The sequence below is a fragment of the Astyanax mexicanus genome, chromosome 4 (genome assembly GCF_023375975.1).
Source record: "Astyanax mexicanus isolate ESR-SI-001 chromosome 4, AstMex3_surface, whole genome shotgun sequence".
Taxonomy (NCBI): domain Eukaryota; kingdom Metazoa; phylum Chordata; class Actinopteri; order Characiformes; family Acestrorhamphidae; genus Astyanax; species Astyanax mexicanus.
The window spans coordinates 56,124,219-56,146,154 of record NC_064411.1 but is presented as its reverse complement, the minus strand read 5'-3'; the positions used below and the strand labels follow the sequence as shown (position 1 = coordinate 56,146,154).

Here is a 21,936-nt window from a genome sequence, read left to right as displayed (position 1 = left end):
TTGGGTTTATCTGTGGAGGAGTGCTGAGACTGAGCGTCTGTGTGACTACCGTATTTATCGGGCTATAAGCTGCACTTAAAATCCTTTAAATTTCCCAAAAATCATCAGTGTGCCTTATAATCCGGTGCTCCTTATGTATGAATTTTACCAGTCAGCTATTAAGGAGCAGTAAAGCCAATCCGAACACTAAAGTACAGAGTTTGTTATAAAGGTGAGTTTTCAGTGTTTAAGTTTCTCCAGCACTAAGGCTGGAGCAGGAGCATTATCAGACTGTAGTCTTCGTGTTTTATTGTATTAAAACAAGCTAAGTAGGGCGAACTGCTAGCTGATAGCACTTACTAGCGGGTTGCTAGAACACTCTAGACTAGTGGTTTGTAGCTAATGCTAATGCTAATACAGCTAATGCTGCTGCACCCAGCCTTAGTGCTGGAGAAACTTCACTGAAAACTCACCCTTACATAACAAATACTGGAAATCTAAGCGTATTGTAAATAAACGTAAATGCGTTACTCACCCAAATAAACAGTTTTCAGGAGAGAAATCTGTGTAGAATAACATCCAGCACTCGTTTAACTTTAAAATAAAATGTTTTTTTTTAAGAATTACAGTTTTGTTTACTTAGGCCCCTCCCCCAGGTTCCCCCAATTAGAAGGGAAACATAGCGACACCCTTGCTCACAATGTAGGCATCCTTACTAGTGTTGCTTAATGCATCAATATCGACCAATCATTCATTACAGCTCTGAACTTCAGTTTTAATAGTGTTTAAAAGCCTTTAAATTGGTGTAATAATGTTATTCTTTAATTAGTGTGTAGCCAATTCATTAGGAACGCTGTGTGACAGGAGCTTTCTAATATTATTGGAATTATCAGATCAATACAAATATATTTATGAGGTCTGTTTTCTCATTTTTCCACCACTGAAACCCTTTTCGCCGCTGTTGTCCATTTTTCCGTCTACTTATGCTCACTTTCTGCTATTCTCACTATCGTTTTTCATCTTGTTTGACAGTTTTCATCACATTTGGGACTGAATTTTTGTTTTTTTCAGATGATTAGTCTTAATTTAGATAACACATTAGTGCCCATTCCACCATTAAAGAAATTGCACATTAAATTTACATATAGCGTATCGGCTTTTTTAAAATAAGGATGACTGTTTCTGATGCGTTTCCTGTCTCTGTCCTCCTCACAGCGGAACACGGCGTCTCTGCAGGGTCTGGACGAGGGACAGAGGGTCATCTGTAAACACAAAAACGGCCGGTACTACCAGTGCGAGGTGGCCGAGCTCACCAAGGCCACCTTCTACGAGGTTGTGTTCGACGACGGCTCCTTCAGCGACAACCTCTTCCCAGAAGACATCGTGGTACGCTTCTGTAATTATTCAAGGGTTTCTGTCATTTTACAGTAGCCACATTAGTGCCCATTCCATCAGTAGAAAGATAAAACACATAAAATTTGCAAATAGCATATCAGCTTTTTAATAAAACTACATTTGGGACTGAATTTCTGGCTTTTCCAATGATTAGACTTAATTCAGAAGGAACCTGTCTAGATAACACATTAGTGCCCATTCCACCATTGGAGAAATTACGCACAAAACATACAAATAGCGTACCGGCTAATAAATTGAAAATAAGCATGACCACTTGGCTGTTTGCTTAGCTTAGCCGCCCATATAAACAAATTAGTGCCCATTCCATCAGTAGAGACCTACTGTCGTCAATAGCATATCGGCTTGTCATTAAAACAGCTTATTGTATGGATATTTCACTAGCTTAGCTTCCCAGCTAAACAAATTGGTGCCCATTCCACCAGTAGAAAGATTACCAATAAAACTTGGTTTATTTAAAATATGGATGACCACATGGCTATTTCCTTAGCTTAGCTACACAGATAAACAAATAGGTGCCCTTTCCACCAGTAGAAAACATATTAGCTGAATTTTACAGTAGTCACATTAGTGCCCATTCCACCAATAGATAGCTTACACATAAAACTTACAAATAGCATTTCAGTTATTTCATAAAACTGTCGCATGGTTATTTTATTAGCCTTCCAGCTAACAAATTAGTGCCCTTTCCACCAGTAGAGAACTCACAAATAGCATATTAGCTTTTCATTAAAACAGCTTATCGTTCAGATATTTCATTAGCTTAGCTTCCCAGCTAACAAATTACTGCCCATTCAACCAGTAAAAAGATTACACAAAACCAGCTTTCTAATAAAACTTAAAAATTTGGGACTGAATTTATAGCTTTTCTAATAATTAGTCTTAATTCAGAAGAAACCTATCTAGATAACACATTAGTGCCCATTCCACCATTAGAGAAATTACACATAAAACATACAAATAGCTTATCTGCTTTTTTATTAAACTGGCTAGCCATTTAGCTAATTATAGTGAAAAATGGTTAGAATTAGCATCTTACATTAGATTAAAGCTGTCTAGCTAACAAACTAGTGCCCATTCAACCAGTAGATCAATTACACATACAACTTACCAGTATTAGCTATTTCCTTAGCATAGTTTCCCAGCTAAACAAATTAGTGCCCATTCCACCAGTAGAGAACTCACAAATAGCTTATCTGTTCTTATTTAAACCAGCTAGCCATATGGCTATTTATTTTTAAAAAATGTTATAATTAGCTTCTTGCTTTAGAATAAAACTATATAATCTATAGGAACAAACACATTTTTGCTTATCTTTCCAGCTAAACAAATTAGTGCCCATTCCATCACTAAAGCATATCAAATAGCATATCAACTTTTTATTAAAACAGATTATTGTTTGGATATTTCATTAGCTTAGCTTCCCAGCTAAACTAATTAGTGCCCATTCCACCAGTAGACAACTCACAAAAAGCATATCAGCTGAAATTTACAGCAGTCCAATTAGTGCTCATTCCACCAGTAGACCAATTACACATACAACTTACCAGTAGTAGTTTTTTATTAAAACAGATTATCAAATGGCTTAGTTTCCCAGCTAAACAAATTAGTGCCCATTCTACCAGTAGAGAACTCACAAATAGCATATCTGTTCTTATTTAAACCAGCTAGCCATATGGCTATTTATTGTAAAAAAAAAAATGGTTACAATTAGCTTCTTACTTTAGAATAAAACTATCTATAGGAACAAACAATTTTTGCATATCTTTCCAGCTAACAAATTAGTTCCCATTCCATCACTAAAACATATCAAACAGCATATCAGCTTTTTATTAAAACAGCTTGTTTGGATATTTCATTAGCTTAGCTTCCCAGCTAAACTAATTAGAGCCCATTCCACCAGGAGAGAACGCTCAAAAAGCATATCAGCTGAAATTTACAGCAGTCCAATTAGTGCCCATTCCACCAGTAGAAAGATTACAAACAACTTAAAAATTTCATATCAGCTTTTCATTAAAACGGCTTGTCGAATGGGCATTTTGTTTCTTTAGCTTACCAGCTAAACCATTCCGTTGGTAGAGAATTAAAACAGCTACAATTGGTGTCTAACTTTAGAAGAATACCATCTATAGTAGCAAACATAAAGTGTAAAAAAGTACCCATTCCACTTACAAATAATATATTACCTTTTTATTAAAACTGCTTGTAGTATTGGTATTTTATTACCTTAGCTTTCCAGCTAACAAATTAGTGCCCATTCCACCAGTAGAGAACTATCAAATAGCATATCTGCTTTTTATTCAATTGGCTAACTGTATGGCTATTTATGGTGAAAAATGTCTGAAATTAACATCTTTTATTTTGGGAAAAGACTATCTAGCCAACACATTAGTGCCCATTCCAGAAATAGAAAGATAAAACTTACAAATAGCATATCAGCTTTCCAGCTAAGCAAATTAGTGCCCATTCCACCAGTAGAGAACTCACAAAAAGCATATCTGTTCTTATTTAAACCAGCTTTAGAATAAAACTATCTATGGGAACAAACAATTTTTGCTTATCTTTCCAGCTAAGCAAATTAGTGCCCATTCCACCAGTAGATAACTTAAAATGTACTGCTGTATGCCCTTCTAAAAACCTATCATTGTTGAGCATAGAGAGTATAGAGAGACTCCGCCCACATAGGTGATGATGACAGGATGTAGTAAAGTTGTTTACTGTGGTCAATCACTAAACTACAGTGTGAATAAATGTAATAAATGTACAGCAGACAATGTAACAAGCATTTTAACCTTGATCCAGATTTTCAGGTGTAAAAACGCATCCTAAAAGCTCTTACTCCACCCAGTCTGGTAGTAATGGTGTATCATTAGCTCTCTCATGTCGCTGGCATTACTCCACTGACCCATGTAACCTCAGAAGTACCTGCGTTTTGCTCCTGGCACCAGAATTCCCAAACGTCATGTGTCCGTCCACATTATGAACACCTGAGAAGTCACATGTTTCCAGCGCAGAGCGACTGGTGGCATCGTCTTCAGCTCTGTGGTCGGAACAGCAGCCAAGCTCTTGATTCTCCACGCTTGTAGATGATTAATGAAGGAAAAAGTAAACTGCTCTTCTGATCCTTTAAGCAGCCATGAGAACAGAAAAGTCGAGAAACTGGATAAATTGATTTTTACTTTAAATAAGGCCTTAAAAAGCTTATGCAGTTGTTCTGTTTCAGGCCAAAGACGTAGATGTTTCAGGTGTGGTCTGATTACACACTGGGTATTGCCATAAGAGGGTGTAAAAAGAGCTTCCAACACTAATTTTAAAGAAGGATGGCTTTTGGAGGCAACTTTTGGGTAGTGAACCTCCTGGTGAGAGATCATTGCCTGCTAGAAATGCCTCTACGATGCACTAAAAGACTCAAAATCTTGTGGGTTTTGCCACAAGAGGGCAAAAAATAGCTTCCAACACTGCATTAAAAGAAGATTCGCATTTGGAGGCAAATTTTGGGTAGTGTACCTCCTGGTGAGAGATTGCACTCCGCTAGAAATGTCTCTATGATGCACTCGAAGACTCAAATTATTGTCGCTTTTGCCACAAAATGGCATAAACAAGCTTTTAACACTGCTCTAAAAGAGGGCTGGCTCTTGGAGGCAACTTTTGGGTAGTGTACCTCCTGGTGAGAAATTGCTGTCTGCTAGAAATGTCTCTATGATGCCCTCAAATACTCAAATTATTGTTGGTTTTGCCACAAAAAGGCGTAAAAGAGCTTCCAACACTGCACTAAAAGAAGATTCATTTTTGGACGCAAATTTTGGGTAGTGTACCTCCTGGTGAGACATTGTTAACTGCTAGAAATGCCTCTACAGTGCATTCAAAGACTCAAATTATTGTTGTTTTTGCCACAAAATGGCATTAAAAAAAGCTTTCAACACTGCCTTAAATAGAAGATTTGCTTTTGGAGGCAAGTTTTGGGTAGTGTACCTCCTGGTGAGAGATTGTTAACTGCTATAAATGGTTCTAAGTGGTTGTTTTGTCCAGTTGCCCTCCATCTAGGCCAACCACCAGCCAGCCACCATCACTTGCCATCATGAACTGCTATGGACTGGTACCATATCGTCTTTAACACAAGATCCAGGTTCTCTTTGGGATCCAACGATGGTTGGATTTGAGTATGAAGGTCTTGTGGTGATCTCTTTAGTCTCTTGCCTTTGTTGTGGACTGAAGAGTTCGCAGTGTAAACTGCAGATAATAGTGATGATCTGGTTAGCATTGCCTACGACAGTCAGTCACCCCTAGTAGTGATAAGAGGAACACACTACTTATAGTTCAGAGTGTAGAGCTACAGGATCTACAGGTCCAGCTGTAGCAACATCTGTGGGTAAATGTGCTGCAGGATCCATACGGAACCTGTAGAACCTTCTCCATACCCAACCGACTCAATCTAATTTTATATCCAGGATAGAGAAACCAATCAGGTCTAAACTAGAGCCTCCTTTCAGTTGGACCAAATGAACAGTTTTCCTCATCCTTTCACATTAATAAAATATATATTTTTTTCTTTATTCCTCATAGAACAGAGATTGTTTAAAGCTGGGTCCGCCTGCAGAGGGCGATGTGGTGCAGGTACGCTGGACAGACGGACTGATCTATGGCGGGAAGTTTGTCGCTTCTCACGTCATTCCCATGTATCTGGTGAGTAAAAAACACACATGCATATCGTATTTTTAATAATCTAGCCTTTTAATCTGGTGCATTATGTATGAATTCTACCAGTCGCATATTAAGGAGCAGTAAAGCCCCTTTACTGAAATACAGCATTATACAGCAGTTTCAGTTAGTTCTCCAGCGCCATGGTAATAATCAGATACGGTACATCTGCTCCTTTGCTGTCATTGATTGCAGTTTATGTTAGCTTATCTCAATTATTTCAAATATCTTAATTGTGAATGCAAACACTTTTTGCCATTTTAAAATGCTGTCCCTATTAAGCTAGCCTGGTGGTTGTGATGAATGACCTGGCTAAATTAGCGTAGCTAAACTTTTCTTTTTCTCCTAAACAGTTGCAGCTCAGCATCTGTCTTGTTGTCCTTCTGGTCTCTTAGTCTTCTCCATTTATCCATTTCACTGCCAGTTTTTACTCACGTTTTTTCATCTTTGAGCTTTTTTGATGAATGCTGAGTCTATTTAGGCTGTGTAACAACGTAGCTATGATTTGCTCGCCAGCTTCCATGGCTGAAGCACTGCTGTTCTGTTGTTTTTTTTTTTTTGCTTTTGCTTTTGCTTTTTAAACATGGCGACCTCAGGGGTGGAGTTAGGCCACACCCAGACATATTTCTGTGACGTACTGCACAGTTCTAGTGATAAAATACTGGCCTTAGCTCTACTGATGTGAATGTTAATCATTCGTGTTTGGCTCATTAGCGCAACTAGTGTTTAGGCATTAAATTGCATCCATCTATTATCTATAATCTATAATCTGTAACCTAAATAATCGCTTTTGGCTAAAGGACTGATGATGGACAGGACAGGGGTGCTTCAGGGGGCCAATCAGATTTTTTAGTTGGGGTCAGTGCTGCTGTGGCTCCGCCCCCTCAGCACAGTTGGCCTTGAAAAGCAGCAGTTTTGGTGATGTCTGACTGCGATTACGTAAAAGTTAAACAAGCAAACAAGCCGAGCAGGAGGAATGTGTGCAGTTTACGCAATGTAGGACCAGTGGACTCTGGTCTGACCAGTGATTTATATCGTTTTAGTTACTGGTTTTGCTGGTTTTGCTCCTTAGAGCTTCCAGTGTGCTTTGTTTGCTTGAGCTGGATTTACTTTACTGAACACACTGAGCAGTGAATTACAGCAGGAATAAAAGTGTGTGTGTGTGTGTGTGGAATGTATCTGGCTCTGAGCCCAGTCTTGCCCCTTTTCCTCTCGTTTGCTGAAAGCCTTTCTGTTCACTCAGACGTTTTTTTAGTCACATGTAAGAAAAGCCGGAGTGTAGAAATGATCTTTGTTTTCAGCTCCACTGATTATATAGTACACTCTGTAGTTCTGTAATTACAGAAAGTGTGAAGGTAGAAGTATGTTGTAGATACGATAGGATTTCAGCTTTGCTCATGAATATTCGTACATGCAAACATATCGCCTCTAATTGGCTAAAAGCACAGCGACACCAGGAGTCACAGACAAGACAAATAACAGTTAGAAACATTTTAAAATAAAGACATTTTTACACTAATAACAGTCTTTGTATAGTCATATGTTACTTTACAACATGTGTAATAATGCTAATCCAGTGCAGTTCTGCCACTGACCTAGTGACCTTAGAGTCTCTGTTAAAAAAAAAAAAAAAAAAAAAACGCCAAATCCACCGGAGATCCTATTTAAACCTATAGTTACTCACACACACAGGTGGGCACTCCAGGTCCAGACAGTAAAAATCCAGAAAGTGGAACCCTTAGAACCCTACAGACAGATTTTCCGTCCAAAATCACACCTTGTGTTCTCAGCTTAATTACTCAGGAATCCCTTCACACATTAACATAATCCATATATGGTTAGAAAGGTTGGAGCTTACTCTTTCTTAAAATAGCGATCATATCCCAGTGCAGTAAAGCTAAATCTACAAGAAACCCATTGAGAGAAAAACACCTCCTTCCCCAAACAATATTATTTACCTTTAGTGCTTGAAACATATTTATATGATGTTTCAATCAAACCAAATAATATCAGTAAATAAAGACTCAAAAGTGTCCACAGAAAAAGTGTGAACTTAAGTGTGAAAAATAGTGTGCGCACTATTTTACACTATATAGTTTTTATTTTACTTGCAGATTTTCACTAATAGTTATTTTGCACTGAGCATTTGTATATATTTAGACTAAAAAGTTTACTTTTTTGTATCTAGTTTTCTTTGTGTGTCCTGATTAAAATACTGAAAGGCATAGGCTGCTCTGAGTGTCAGGTTTTTAGTATCTACATGTATCCTAGAGGTGTGATTATTGATTATCAAGATAAATAAATCCACATAATGCTGTTTCTCTGTGTATTTTAAACTCATAAACACTCTAGTCTAACCATTTTTTTAAAGATATCTTAGGTGTGAATATATTTAAAGTTTATACATTCAAAAATATGTACAATTTTGACTAAAACATGATCAGTTCCAGGAAAATACAACAATTCTGCCTTCTTTTACATTTGAAATGATGATATTTTTGAGCAGCCGTATGTCTTCTGGAGTAAAAGAGATCAGGGCATGTGTCTGTCTGATATAATTACTGTGTTATAAGACTGATAAGAAAGAGAGAAACTGATAATAACTGAGAAAAAGGTTTAAAGGGTTAAAGCTGTGTTTCTCTGGTTCAGGTGGAGTTTGAGGACGAGTCTCAGCTGACGGTGAAGAGGGAGGACGTCTACTGTCTGGACGAGGAGCTTCCCAAACGTGTTAAAGCACGACTGGTGAGTGAACAAAGCCGTGAGAGATACCATCAGTGACTCGTCTTCACTCGACTGAGTTCCTTTGATCTTCTGACCTGCGTTATCTCTTCCCGTTACAGTCGGTGGCGTCAGACATGCGCTTCAAAGGCGTCTTCGTGGAGAAGGAGGTGAAGGAGGACTCCAAACGACAGCGAGTCGTCAACTCCCGATACAGAGAGGACTATATCGAACCGTCCGTCTACAGAGCCATCATGGAGTGATCTGTTCCTGCAGCCAGAACCCACCAAGAACCTCCTAGAACCAACCTAGAACCACCACAACCACAGCACCACAGGAACTGGAGCGCCGGATATTCAGGATTTACCGTTTTAAGCACAGAATAATCTGAATTATATTATGTTGAGAGCCAAAACGATGGTGCAGAACCTTTTTTATCGTTCTAAAACTGAAGGAACCTGCAAATCATTCATTAATATTCATTAATAGCCATTAAATTCTTCTTTATTGCAAACATTTTAGGCACCAGCTCATGAGATTGAGTTTTCTAATTATATTACCGTATTTTACGGACTATATGGCACACCATCAATGAATGTCTATTTTCTGGTCTATTTTCATACATAAAGCTCACCAGATTATGGGGTACATTTTAAGAGATGCTATAAAGAACTTCTAATTCAGCAGGTCTCACCGCTGGGTGATGGTGCGGGTTTGTGTTTAACTAAAGTTAAGTAAAGCTAAGCTAATTAAACAAAACTGTAATTCTAAAAAAAAAGAAAAGAAAAAAAAACGAGCGCTGGATGTTAATCTACACAGACTTCTCTTCTGAAAACACAGCACTAAGGCTGGAGCATTAGAATTAGCATTAGCTGCTAGCCATTAGCGGCTAATGCCACCCAACAGCGCTACAATGTTTTTAAACATCAGCTTTGGTAATTTAGCATTTTTGCAGTTTGTTTTGTCGGTTCCTTCAGTTCTAGAATAAAACTTTAACCTAATGAAGAGCTTTGGGTTCCCATTTAAAGAGCTGTGAAGAACTTTCTTTTATGTTTTTTGAAGGTTAAATTTCCTACATTTGCAATAGAGCCTTAAAAATGTTACACAATATAGAGGTTCTTTATTATCCTAGAACCTCTTCATCTATTGAACCACTAGAGGGTTTTTTAAGGTTCCAAAACCAGGTTTTTTAACATCAGCTTTGGTAATTTTCTCAAAAAAAAAAAAAAAACTTCAACCCAATTGAAGTTCTGATGCTACAGAAAAACCTAGAAGAGTTTCAGGTTCCCATTTATTGAGCTTTAACCGTTTTTTGAAGGTTAAATGTTCTTCATTTGTGGTAAAACTTTAAAAACATTTACAACATTACATTACAGAATAAAGAGGTCCTTTAATCGTAAACCAACTTTCCCATTCCACCTTAAATGATGTGACAGCCAAAAGCGGCTTCTTTATTTAAGGTGGAACCAGAAATTTTAAATTGAAATAAAAGCTAATCAATGCTAATTTCAGCTCCCCATCATAAAAAAATTAAGAAATGGACAATAATAACTAATTTCTGCACCATCACCTTCCCCCTTTTGCTGAAGATATAAAAAATATGATAACATTTAGAGAGCTTTAACCTTTTTTTGAAGGTTACATTTTCTTAATTTGCAATTGAACCATTTAAAACATTGCATTACAGGATAAGGAGGTTCTTTAATCCTAATCCAGAAGGTTCTTCACACTCTTTAAAGTGGTTCTTCCATGGTGTTCCTTAACTAAACCCTTTTAAAAGCTGGATTTTAAAGCGTAAAGTTCTCTAAAAGCTGTCCTCAGGAGTTCAGACCGTGAGCGGCGATGTCCTCGGCGGTCGGGTCACAGATGGAACCCCCGTGATGAAGCGTGAACTCTGGAGAACCGAGCCGACACATGTTGTTGTTCTGGTGTTTGTGCAGAACCCAGCTGAGCGATGCGCTGCTGGTTCTGGTCGTGGATGTTGGTGTTTTTTAGGATTACAGCTGTGCTTCAGGATTGAATAATGAGAATTCTGAGTTTTTAGGGCTGTAACGGTACTCAGTATACAAAAATCACGGTTCTGGACGAGTTTCTTAGAACCGAAGGAAAGTATTTTTCGTAAAAAAAAAAAAATCGCACTATAAGGCACATCAGAATTGGGCACATTTTATGAGAAAACTAGTAACTAGAAAGTAGTAGTAGAAACACGAATATCAACATGTTTTCCTTCTAAATTCAGCAGCTGTAAAGCCAAGCTAAGTAAACAAAACTGTAATCTTAAAAAAATAAAAAAAAAATCAGAAGTGACAGACAAGTTAAATGAGTGCTGGATGTTAATCTACACAGATTTCCCTCCTGAAAACTGTTTATTTGGGTGAGTAAAGCATTTACAGATTTCAATTAAAGCTGTATAAGCATTAGCATTAGTAGCTTGTTTTAACATGGTAAATAAGCAGACTGCAGTTCGATATACTCACTTCTAACCAGTGAAAGAGCTAGCACTAAGCATGGTTAGTGGCTAATGCTAATGCTGTTCCAGCAGTGATATCCGGAGTTAGCAGCAGACAACAGGCCGGTAATACTCACCTCTGGATGGCGAAAAAGCTAGCACTTAGCGTGGTTAGCGGCTAATGCTAATACTGCTTTAGAACTAAAATGAAACTCCTGTATAACTCTGAGTCTTGTATGTTATAGTGCGGAAAATACAGTATTTGAAAGTTGTTAAGTTAAACAGAGAATATATTTTTACCTAAAGAGCTTAGCGCCCCCTTGTGGACGTCAGAATGCAGCGTATTGTGTGTGAACATTGCATAGAATATAGCGTCTACATCAAATGTTTCTTGTCTGACGACACGTTATACGTGATTTCATTAGATGGTACAAGCTAGAAAGTTGCCAGAATATCGTAAACACTTTATTTTCACTTTTATTTTCATGCATTTCACACTGCAGTCAGAAAACATTGAAAGATAAAGAATAAAAAGTTTAATGGGGGAAATAAATGTTAGTTTAGCTCCATATTCCACACTCAACATCCTGAAAAGTGTTTGTGTAAGAGATTTTTCTGAGGAACACTCAAAACATCGCTAAAAGAATCGCTAACAGGATGGTTCGGCACAAGTGTTCGAAAAAAAAAAACAACAAATTTGAGTATTTTCCTTGTTAAAAATGACGATAATCACTATATATTTCATGCTGTTTAATGTGTAGTTTCATTTCAGTTTTATGTCTATTTTCTTAATAACAAGCTTTAAAACATGATTGGTAGTTCATCTCAGTAGCTAGTTAGCTAGCTAACTTTCCCGTTCCACCTTAAATGGTGCAACAGACAGCAGAAGCTGCTTCATTTAAGATGGAACGGAAATTAAAAAAATTTTTAATTTAAATAAAAGCTAATAATTGCTAATTTTAGCTCCCTATCGCAGAGGAATTAAGAAATGGACATAATAATTAATTTCTGCACCATAACCTCCCCCCTTTCTGAAAACATATGATAAAATACGATAAAATTTGCACTAAAATTAACTAGTTAACCATCATCTGTATCACGCTCTTGAAGGGTTGTCCGAATTCTTAGTTATTTTAGGGGTTTAGGGTTTAGCAAACATTTGCTAACCCTAGCTGAAGCTCAGTGCTTACCTGTTCAGGAGAAAATGAGCAACTCGGCTCCGTCTTGTAGTCCTTCTGGGATCTAAGCTCTCGAAGTCTGTATTAAACGCAATATATTCAGCTGCATAATAAATTGTTTTAGAATGCAGTTGATGAAGTTATGATCAACGTAAAAAATCCATATACATCTCGTAAAGCTTCCTTAGCTTACATAGGACATAGGACAAAAGTCACGGGACATAGGAAGTAGAATACTATTGTAATGCTAGTACTGTTACACCCCTATAACCAGACAGTGCTCAATAGCTAATTGCTAAGCTAAAAGAAAAAAAAAAAAACTTGGTTGGTGGGGTTTTGTAGCAGATTTGCAGGATGATTTTTTTTTTTTTTTAAGTATCAAAAAAATGTTTTTTTTGTTGTTTTTTTTGGGGGGAGAAAATGCTCTGCAATACAACGTAAATCAGAAGAATGGATGGATGAATAGAGTGATTGGTTGATTGATTGGTTGCCTCCTTTACAGCAGCTCCCACTGTGTAATCTACTGTATAAAATGAATAAAAAAAGGGGGTGGGTTTTTTTTTTTTTTTTTCTGTTATTTTGGGGCGGGGCAGTAGCTCTATTATTATTATTATTATTATTATTCTATTATAATTTTTGTTTGTTAATAGGAATGGATTGGGATTTCTGAGCTAGCTTTCCTCTTTATTTAATATAAGGTTTGTTGGCGCATTACTGGTTTTTGATGCATTACTCAACTCGATTCGCAGGTCAATTCAATCCCAAACTCTGTTTGTAAAAAGATGTATTTATATATGTTATGAACTCTACTTTGTTTTTTGTTGTTTTGGTTGGTTTTTCCTCGATTTTCTACTCTTTCTACGCTGTCGATAGATAGGAATGAGTTCCGGCAGTTTCCGTTTCAAAAACGGAAATGAAAAATCAATGCACTTAAAGGACATTTACCCTGGTGTATAGTGGATCCATTAGCCGAGCAGGGAAAGGGCATTTTTTCCCAGAATGCCTGAGTTTATAGAGGAAAAGTGCCTGGTCTGAAGAGTACAGTCACTTCCACCTATTGCTTAGTTTCTTCATTAAAGCCGATTGTGTTGAATCTTTGGAATTTCTTGTTGTTTCAGCTTTTTATTGATCATATTCCTTATTTTTTTGCATTACTATGTTTTTTTTTTTTTACATAATACAGAGCTAAGCAATCAATATATAGCAATAAACAGCTTTGGGGACAATAAAATAAGAGAGCACTTAAAAATGATGAGTTTCTTTGATTTTACCAAATTGAAAACCTCTGGAATATAATCAAGAGGAAGATGGATGATCACAAGCCATCAAACCACCAAACTGAACTGCTTGAATTTTTACACCAGGAGTAAAGCAGCATAAAGTTATCCAAAAGCAGTGTGTAAGACTGGTGGAGAAATGAATATGAATATATTTGCATTATTTGAGGTCTGAAAGCTCTGCATCTTTTTTGTTATTTCAGTTATTTCTCATTTTCTGTAAATAAATGCTCTAAATGAGAATATTTTTATTTGTAATTTGGGAGAAATGTTGTTTGTAGTTTATAGAATAAAACAACAATGTTCATTTTACTCAAACATAAACCTATAAATAGCAAAACCAGAGAAAGAGCTGTGTAAACAAATAAGATGTAAGAGTAGGTAAGAAAATGCAGCAATAGATAAATACCAAAAAAAATATTTTAACAGATAAAAAGCAATAACTGAAAGAAATAAATATGTGATTGAAGGAACGACAACAGCTAAAACAAACCAAAATGTAAAAAAAAAAATCAGCTAAACCATTCGATTTGTATGAAAACTCATATCACGTTAACACAAAAATGTGATTTGGTTTGCATTCTGCATTAATTTTTACTCTCTAATAAGTTCAGAAGCCAGTAGAAGCTGGAAGACCTTGGAGGCTAAACAGGTAAGGACCATAAATATATATCTTCTTTTGTTTTTTAAGTATTTCTTTGAAAGCTCCGCCCACTTCTGCTTTATTTGCATGTTTGTTTCACCGACTGTAACTCGGGTTCTCCGATCAAGAGCAGCTTTTCTGAGGAAAACCTCGTCCCTCACCGGCTCTGAGTGAAGTAATGAAGCGTAAAGGTCACTTCAAGTGTTCAACGCCTTCCAGTCTGACCGTACAGACCATAATTACCCCCGACTAATAACAGCATGCTGAACTGCAAAAGTATTCATACCCCTCGAACACCATGCACCTTACGTATGAATTCTATCAGTCAGGTATTAAGGAGCAGTAAAGACACTCCACTGAAGTACAGAGTTATACAGGAGATTCAGTGAAGTTTCTCCAGCACTAAGGCTAGGTGCAGCAGCATTAGCATTAGCCGCTAATTATGCTAAGCACTAATTGGCTCTTTCACCATTCAGAGGTGAGTATATTGAACTGTAGTCTGCGTGTTTACCGTGTTAAAACTTTAAAGCTACATTGGACGAACTGCTAGCTAATATCGCCCCGGCTTACCGGAACACTCAGGGTTCCTCAGTGTAGCACTGTTGGGCAGCATATGCTGATGCTAATGCTGCTGCACCCAGCCTTAGTGGAAATCTGGAAATGAAAGCTTACTGTAAATTAAATTAAGCGCTTTACTCACCCAAATAAACAGTTTTCAGGAGAGAAATCTGTGTGGTATAACATTCAGCACTCGTTTAACTTTAAAAGAATTACAGTTTTGTTTACGTAACTTACTTAGCTTAGCGAAACCTTACTAGTATCGCATAATGCACCTTATAGTCCAGTGCACTTTATATTGCGAAAAATACAGTACATACAAGAGTTGGAGAATGAAACTGAAACACCTGGTTTTAGAGCACAATAATTGATTGTAGTGATGGACAGTTCTGGTGGAAACAGGAGAGTTGAGGTGAACATTGAATTCTGCGTGATTTGATCAGCCGTGGTTTTATGTTTTTTGGATACGATCCGGGTTAGCACCCGAACATCCCTTTCAGACAGCTTCCTCTTACAGCGTCCACAGTTAATCCTGTTGGATGTGGTTGGTCCTTCTTGGTGGTATCTCGCTGACATTACCCTGGATACCGTGGCTCTTGATGCATCACAAAGACTTGCTGTCTTGGTCACAGATGCTCCAGCAAGACGTGCACCAACAATTTGTCCTCTTTTGAACTCTGGTATGTCCCCCATAATGTTGTGTGCATTGTAATATTTAGAGCAGAACTGTGCTCTTACCCTGCTAATTGAACCTTCACAGGTCCTGAACATGCTTGTGTTCACATAGCTTTGTCCTATTTAAGCTGGTCACACTGGATCTTTGTCCTGGTCCAGCTCCACCTGACCCCACACTCTGCAGGTTTGGCATCTCCACCAGCCGGAGCTCCAGTTACACACCTCACTGTTTCTGCTTCAGTGCACTGGATACTGGGAAACTGTGCACAACTGTGGCTAGAGCTGAAAGTATATGATTTTCTATACTTTACTGGAGTAATTATTTTACATTTTCACACAATTATCTAAACTTTCTACTCCTTACATTTTATTAAAAACAGCCTCGTTTCTCCTATTTTATTTCAGCTGGTTTTCATTCTGGCTTCTCATCCTTCAATAAAACCCCTATCCAGATAAATCTCTCCATCCAGATAGAGTGAATCTGATTGTGATTGGATGTAGAGATTTGGATTTTTTTTCTCCTTATATTACTCTTACTTTTATGCTTTAAGTAGTTTTGAATCCAGTACTTTTTTAAAAACACTTTTACTTAAAGAGTAAAAAAGCTTGAGTCAATTCTTCTTCAACTTCAACGAAAGTATTTTAAATCCAATTTTCCAATTTATTTGTATAGCGCTTTTTACAACAGGTGTTGGCACAAAGCAGCTTTACAGAAACATGATCACAGGACAAAGAATCAGGCAAAACATTACACATAGAAAATACAGAATACAGAACCCCCAGTGAAAAACTCCCTCAGAGCTGCAGGAGGAGGAAGAAACCTTGGGAGGACCAAGACTCACATTAAAGGGGGGACCATCCTACCACTGGTCAAATGGCTTTTAAATTAATTTTAAAAAGTCTTTCATACATCCATATAGGTTTTATATATTCAGGTGTATAGCAGCGAAGAGCTGACTTCAGAAACTTCCAGTCTGGCCAGACAGGGGACATGAGAGCCTGAGGGTCCAACATCCCTCGGTATCGGGTCAGACAGGTGGGCAGTCAGTAACTCGGAGGAAGGCAGAGAGATGGAATTAGTTTTGACTGGATTTATGTAAAACAGAGAATATAAAACATTATCAGAGTGTGGCAAATGACTCCGGCAGAACTGAATAAAACAGCCTAACTAAAGGCAGAGAGCCAGAAGGTAACATAGACATGGAGGCTCCCTGAAACACTGGCATCCACCCACTCCACCGTCCACAAACCTGAGTGACCGTGTGCAGTGGGAGAACAGCAGCACCAGCATCTCAGTTTACCACAATTCCCTCTGTCCATGAACCCCTGAATCTGCAGCCTTATCTAAAGGGAAAAACATTAATTATCAAAAGCTAAACTAAACAAGTAAGTTTTCAGTCTAGACTTAAAGATTGAGACTGTGTCTGAGTCCCGAACATATTCGGGGAGATTATTCCAGAGTTGAGGCGCTTTATAAGAGAAAGCTCTTCCTCCTGCAGAGCTCCTCTGAATTTTAGGAACTACTAATAAACCAGCACCCTGAGATCTGAGTAATCGCGGTGGTTCATAACAGGAGATGAGGTCTTGTAAATACTCAGGAGCGAGTCCGTGTAGGGCTTTATACGTTAACAGGAGAATTTTATAGTCTATGCGGAATTTGACTGGAAGCCAGTGCAGTGCTGATAGTACTGGACTAATATGGTCAAATTTTCTAGTTTTAGTAAGGACCCTGGCTGCAGCATTTTGAACTAGCTGAAGTTTATTTAAGTTACTGCAGGAACATCCAGACAGTAGCGCATTACAATAATCTAGCCTTGTGGTAATAAAGGCATGTACTAATTTTTCTGCGTCATGCAGTGATAGGGCATTTCTTAGCTTGGCGATATTACGGAGGTGTAGAAAAGCTGTTCTAGTAACATTAGATATGTGTTTATCGAATGCTAGATCTGAATCTATGATAACTCCAAGGTTTTTAGCTGCTGAACCAGGGGTGGCTGAGAAGTCGGCCAGATTTAGCATTAAGTCTGATAATTTATTTCTAGCAGCTTTGGGGCCTAATAGGAGAACTTCTGTTTTATCACTATTTAATAGGAGGAAGTTGTGCGACATCCATGATTTTACATCTTCTACACAATCCTCGATTTTCTTTAATCTCACTCTGTCATCAGGTTTGGCTGATATGAAGAGCTGCGTGTCATCCGCATAACAATGAAAATTCACATTGTGTTTTCTAATAACTTTGCCCAGTGGGAGCATATACACTGCTCAAAAAAATAAAGGGAACACTCTAATAACACATCCTAGATCTGAATGAATGAAATATTCTCATTGAATACTTTGTTCTGTACAAAGTTGAATGTGCTGACAACAAAATCACACAAAAATCATCAATGGAAATCAAATTTATTAACCAATGGAGGCCTGGATTTGGAGCCACACACAAAATTAAAGTGAAAAAACACACTACAGGCTGATCCAACTTTAATGTAATGTCCTTAAAACAAGTCAAAATGAGGCTCAGTATTGTGTGTGGCCTCCACGTGCCTGTATGACCTCCCTACAACGCCTGGGCATGCTCCTGATGAGGTGGCGGATGGTCTCCTGAGGGATCTCCTCCCAGACCTGGACTAAAGCATCCGCCAACTCCTGGACAGTCTGTGGTGCAACGTGACGTTGGTGGATGGAGCGAGACATGATGTCCCAGATGTGCTCAATCGGATTCAGGTCTGGGGAACGGGCGGGCCAGTCCATAGCTTCAATGCCTTCATCTTGCAGGAACTGCTGACACACTCCAGCCACATGAGGTCTAGCATTGTCCTGCATTAGGAGGAACCCAGGGCCAACCGCACCAGCATATGGTCTCACAAGGGGTCTGAGGATCTCATCTCGGTACCTAATGGCAGTCAGGCTACCTCTGGTGAGCACATGGAGGGCTGTGCGGCCCTCCAAAGAAATGCCACCCCACACCATTACTGACCCACTGCCAAACCGGTCATGCTGAAGGATGTTGCAGGCAGCAGACCGCTCTCCACGGCGTCTCCAGACTCTGTCATGTCTGTCATGTGCTCAGTGTGAACCTGCTTTCATCTGTGAAGAGCACAAGGCGCCAGTGGCGAATTTGCCAATCCTGGTGTTCTCTGGCAAATGCCAAGCGTCCTGCACAGTGTTGGGCTGTGAGCACAACCCCCATCTGTGGATGTCGGGCCCTCATACCATCCTCATGGAGTCGGTTTCTAACCGTTTATTCAGACACATGCACATTTGTGGCCTGCTGGAGGTCATTTTGCAGGGCTCTGGCAGTGCTCCTCCTGTTCCTTCTTGCACAAAGGCGGAGGTAGCGGTCCTGCTGCTGGGTTGTTGCCCTCCTACGGCCTCCTCCACGTCTCCTGGTGTACTGGCCTGTCCCCTGGTAGCGCCTCCAGCCTCTGGACACTACGCTGACAGACACAGCAAACCTTCTTGCCACAGCTCGCATTGATGTGCCATCCTGGATGAGCTGCACTACCTGAGCCACTTGTGTGGGTTGTAGAGTCCGTCTCATGCTACCACGAGTGTGAAAGCACCACCAACATTCAAAACTGACCAAAACATCAGCCAGACAGCATAGGTTCTGAGAAGTGGTCTGTGGTCCCCACCTGCAGAACCACTCCTTTATTGAGTGTGTCTTGCTAATTGCCAATAATTTCCACCTGTTGTCTATTCCATTTGCACAAAAGCAGGTGAAATTGATTGTCAATCAGTGTTGCTTCCTAAGTGGACAGTTTAATTTCACAGAAGTTTGATTTACTTGGAGTTATATTGTGTTATTTGAGTGTTCCCTTTATTTTTTTGAGCAGTGTATAATGTAAATAATAACGGTCCTAATATAGAGCCTTGTGGAATTCCATATCTTACCTTGGTATAACTGGAAGACATATCATTTAACCTCACAAACTGATAGCGATCGGTTAAGTACGATTTAAACCATGCTAAGGCAGTTCCAGTTACACCGACCATGTTCTCTAGTCTTTCTAAAAGGATAGTATGATCTATTGTATCAAAGGCTGCGCTCAGATCGAGAAGTACGAGTAGGGAAACACAGCCTTGGTCGGCGGCTATAAGTAGATCGTTTGTTATTTTAACTAAAGCTGTCTCAGTGCTATGATAAGGCCTAAATCCAGATTGAAATTTTTCATAGATCTGGTTTCTTTGCAGGTAAGAGCAAAGTTGTTGGGCTACAGCTTTTTCTAAAATCTTAGAAATAAAGGGTAAGTTTGAAATAGGTCTATAGTTAGACAGTACACTAGGATCAAGATTTGGTTTCTTGATCAGAGGATTAATTACAGCTGTTTTAAAGGCTTTGGGTACATGGCCCAGGGCGAGCGATGAGTTTACTATCATTAACAGAGGTTTAATTATATCTGGCAGTACCTGTTTTAGTAATTTTGTGGGAACAGCATCAAGTGTGCAGGTTTTTTTCTCTAGTTCTAGCTGTGGAAGTGGGTTAAAGACTTCCAACCTAACTTCAGTAACAGGGTTTTGTTCTAGATCAGCCAGACCAGATGACAGAGAGGATGTAATATTTATCTGTTTAATTTTATCCCGAATGTTTTCAATTTTACTATTGAAGAAGTCCATAAAATCGTTGCTGGTGTAAATGGCTGGAATCTGAGGTTCAGTACCTGCCTGGTTTTTAGTTAATTTGGAAATAACACTAAAGAGAACTCTAGGATTATTTTTATTAATCTCGATCTGTGAGGCCAGATATGCTGAGCGGGCTTTATTAAGTTCTTTTCTATATTTAACAAGACTGTCTTTCCACGCAGAGTGAAACACTTCCAGTTTAGTTGATCGATATTTACGCTCTAAATTTCGTACTAACTGCTTTAAGGTACGAGTTTGATCATTGTACCACGGTGCGAGCTTTTTCTGTCTCTCTATTTTGTGTTTAAGAGGTGCTACAACATCTAAGGTAGAGTGAAAGGTATTTTCTAAACCTTCGGTTAGTTTGTCTAGTTCTACTGGGTCTATAGGAGAATATATTAGAGTTGATAAGTCAGGAAGCTTATCTGTAAATTGTTGGGCTGTAAAAGGCGTAATTGAACGTTTTACAGAGTAGCTAGGGGATGTACATATATTATGACTAAGATGTAATTTAAATGAAATAAGGTAATGATCTGAAATTGTGGAGGTTTGAGAACGAATATTCGGGTTATCTATGCTCACACCCAGGGTCAAAACTAAATCCAGAGTATGATTACAGTAATGAGTAGGTCCTGTTATATTTTGAATAATACCAACGGAGTCTAAAATCGATGTGAATGCCTTTTTTAATGGATCATCCAATTTTTCGAAATGAATGTTGAAGTCTCCAACTATAATCACTTTATCATTACTTACTGCTAAGTCTGTGACAAAATCACTAAATTCTTTAAAAAATTCTAAATAGGGCCCTGGTGGTCTGTAGATGTTAATTAAAGAAAATGCATTCTTTTTTGTAACTGGATTAATTATACTGGTGTAAAGAAGCTCAAAAGAAGTAAAATTTTCATAGTGTTTCTGATTGCTAACTAAGGGACTTTGGAAAAATATGCAGACCCCACCTCCTCTACCGGACAATCTCAGATTGTGTATATAATTATAGCCTGCAGGGGTGGCTTCATTTAATGCTACATATTCATTTGGCCTAATCCAGGTTTCTGTCAGACACAGAACATCGAATTTCTGATCAGTTATCATTTCATTCACCAGAACTGCTTTTGAATTTAGAGATCTAATATTAAGTAAACCAATCTTTAGGTTTGAAATGTTAGTACTACAGTCTGGATATGATTGTTTAATATAAGTTAAGTTATTCAGATTTACTGTTTTAGTTTTTTGATGTTTTTGTTTGACTCGGGGGACAGACACAGTCTGAATACATTGGTATCTAGGTAACGTCTCTTTGCAGCTCGCAGACGGTCGGTTAAGCCTCTCTGTCTGCGGCCTGGTCCCGGCTCTGGATTGTCAGCAGCTTCTAATACTACTAGTATATAAAAGAAGTTTAAAGCTCACCTTCCGTCGTTTTTTCTTTCATTTTAAAATGTCTAGTTGTGGTCTCTAGTATGAATGAATGACATGTGAGCCGTTTTTGTAAAAAAAAAGTGCTCAGGTGTCTCTGTATAGCTCTTTTTTAATGGACTGTTTTAGGGGTGTGTCCAAAATGACCGGATTCCAGCTTTGCTCATGAATATTCATACATGCAAACAGCATGCAAATATCTCTCCTCTGATTGGCTAGGAGCACTGCGACGCCCCTCCACCGCTCTGCCGCTCACTGCCTCCCACCTCCTAACTGATGAGCGGTGATGTTGCGTCGCTTCAGCTCCGC

At 38.6% G+C, this 21,936-nt stretch overlaps 1 protein-coding gene across 1 annotated transcript in view; it reads left to right on the top strand.

Annotated features, from left to right (window-relative positions):
- The window catches only part of kdm4ab (lysine (K)-specific demethylase 4A, genome duplicate b), a 42,151-nt gene extending 28,614 nt beyond the window's left edge, over positions 1 to 13,537 (top strand). Inside the window, exons 20-23 of the mRNA XM_049476625.1 lie at positions 1,195 to 1,365; positions 5,956 to 6,075; positions 8,740 to 8,832; positions 8,931 to 13,537. Coding sequence (XP_049332582.1) covers positions 1,195 to 1,365; positions 5,956 to 6,075; positions 8,740 to 8,832; positions 8,931 to 9,071 — 525 coding nt within the window. The 3' untranslated portion in view covers positions 9,072 to 13,537. The remainder of the gene's footprint in view (positions 1 to 1,194; positions 1,366 to 5,955; positions 6,076 to 8,739; positions 8,833 to 8,930) is intronic.
- Positions 13,538 to 21,936: the final 8,399 nt, after the last annotated feature.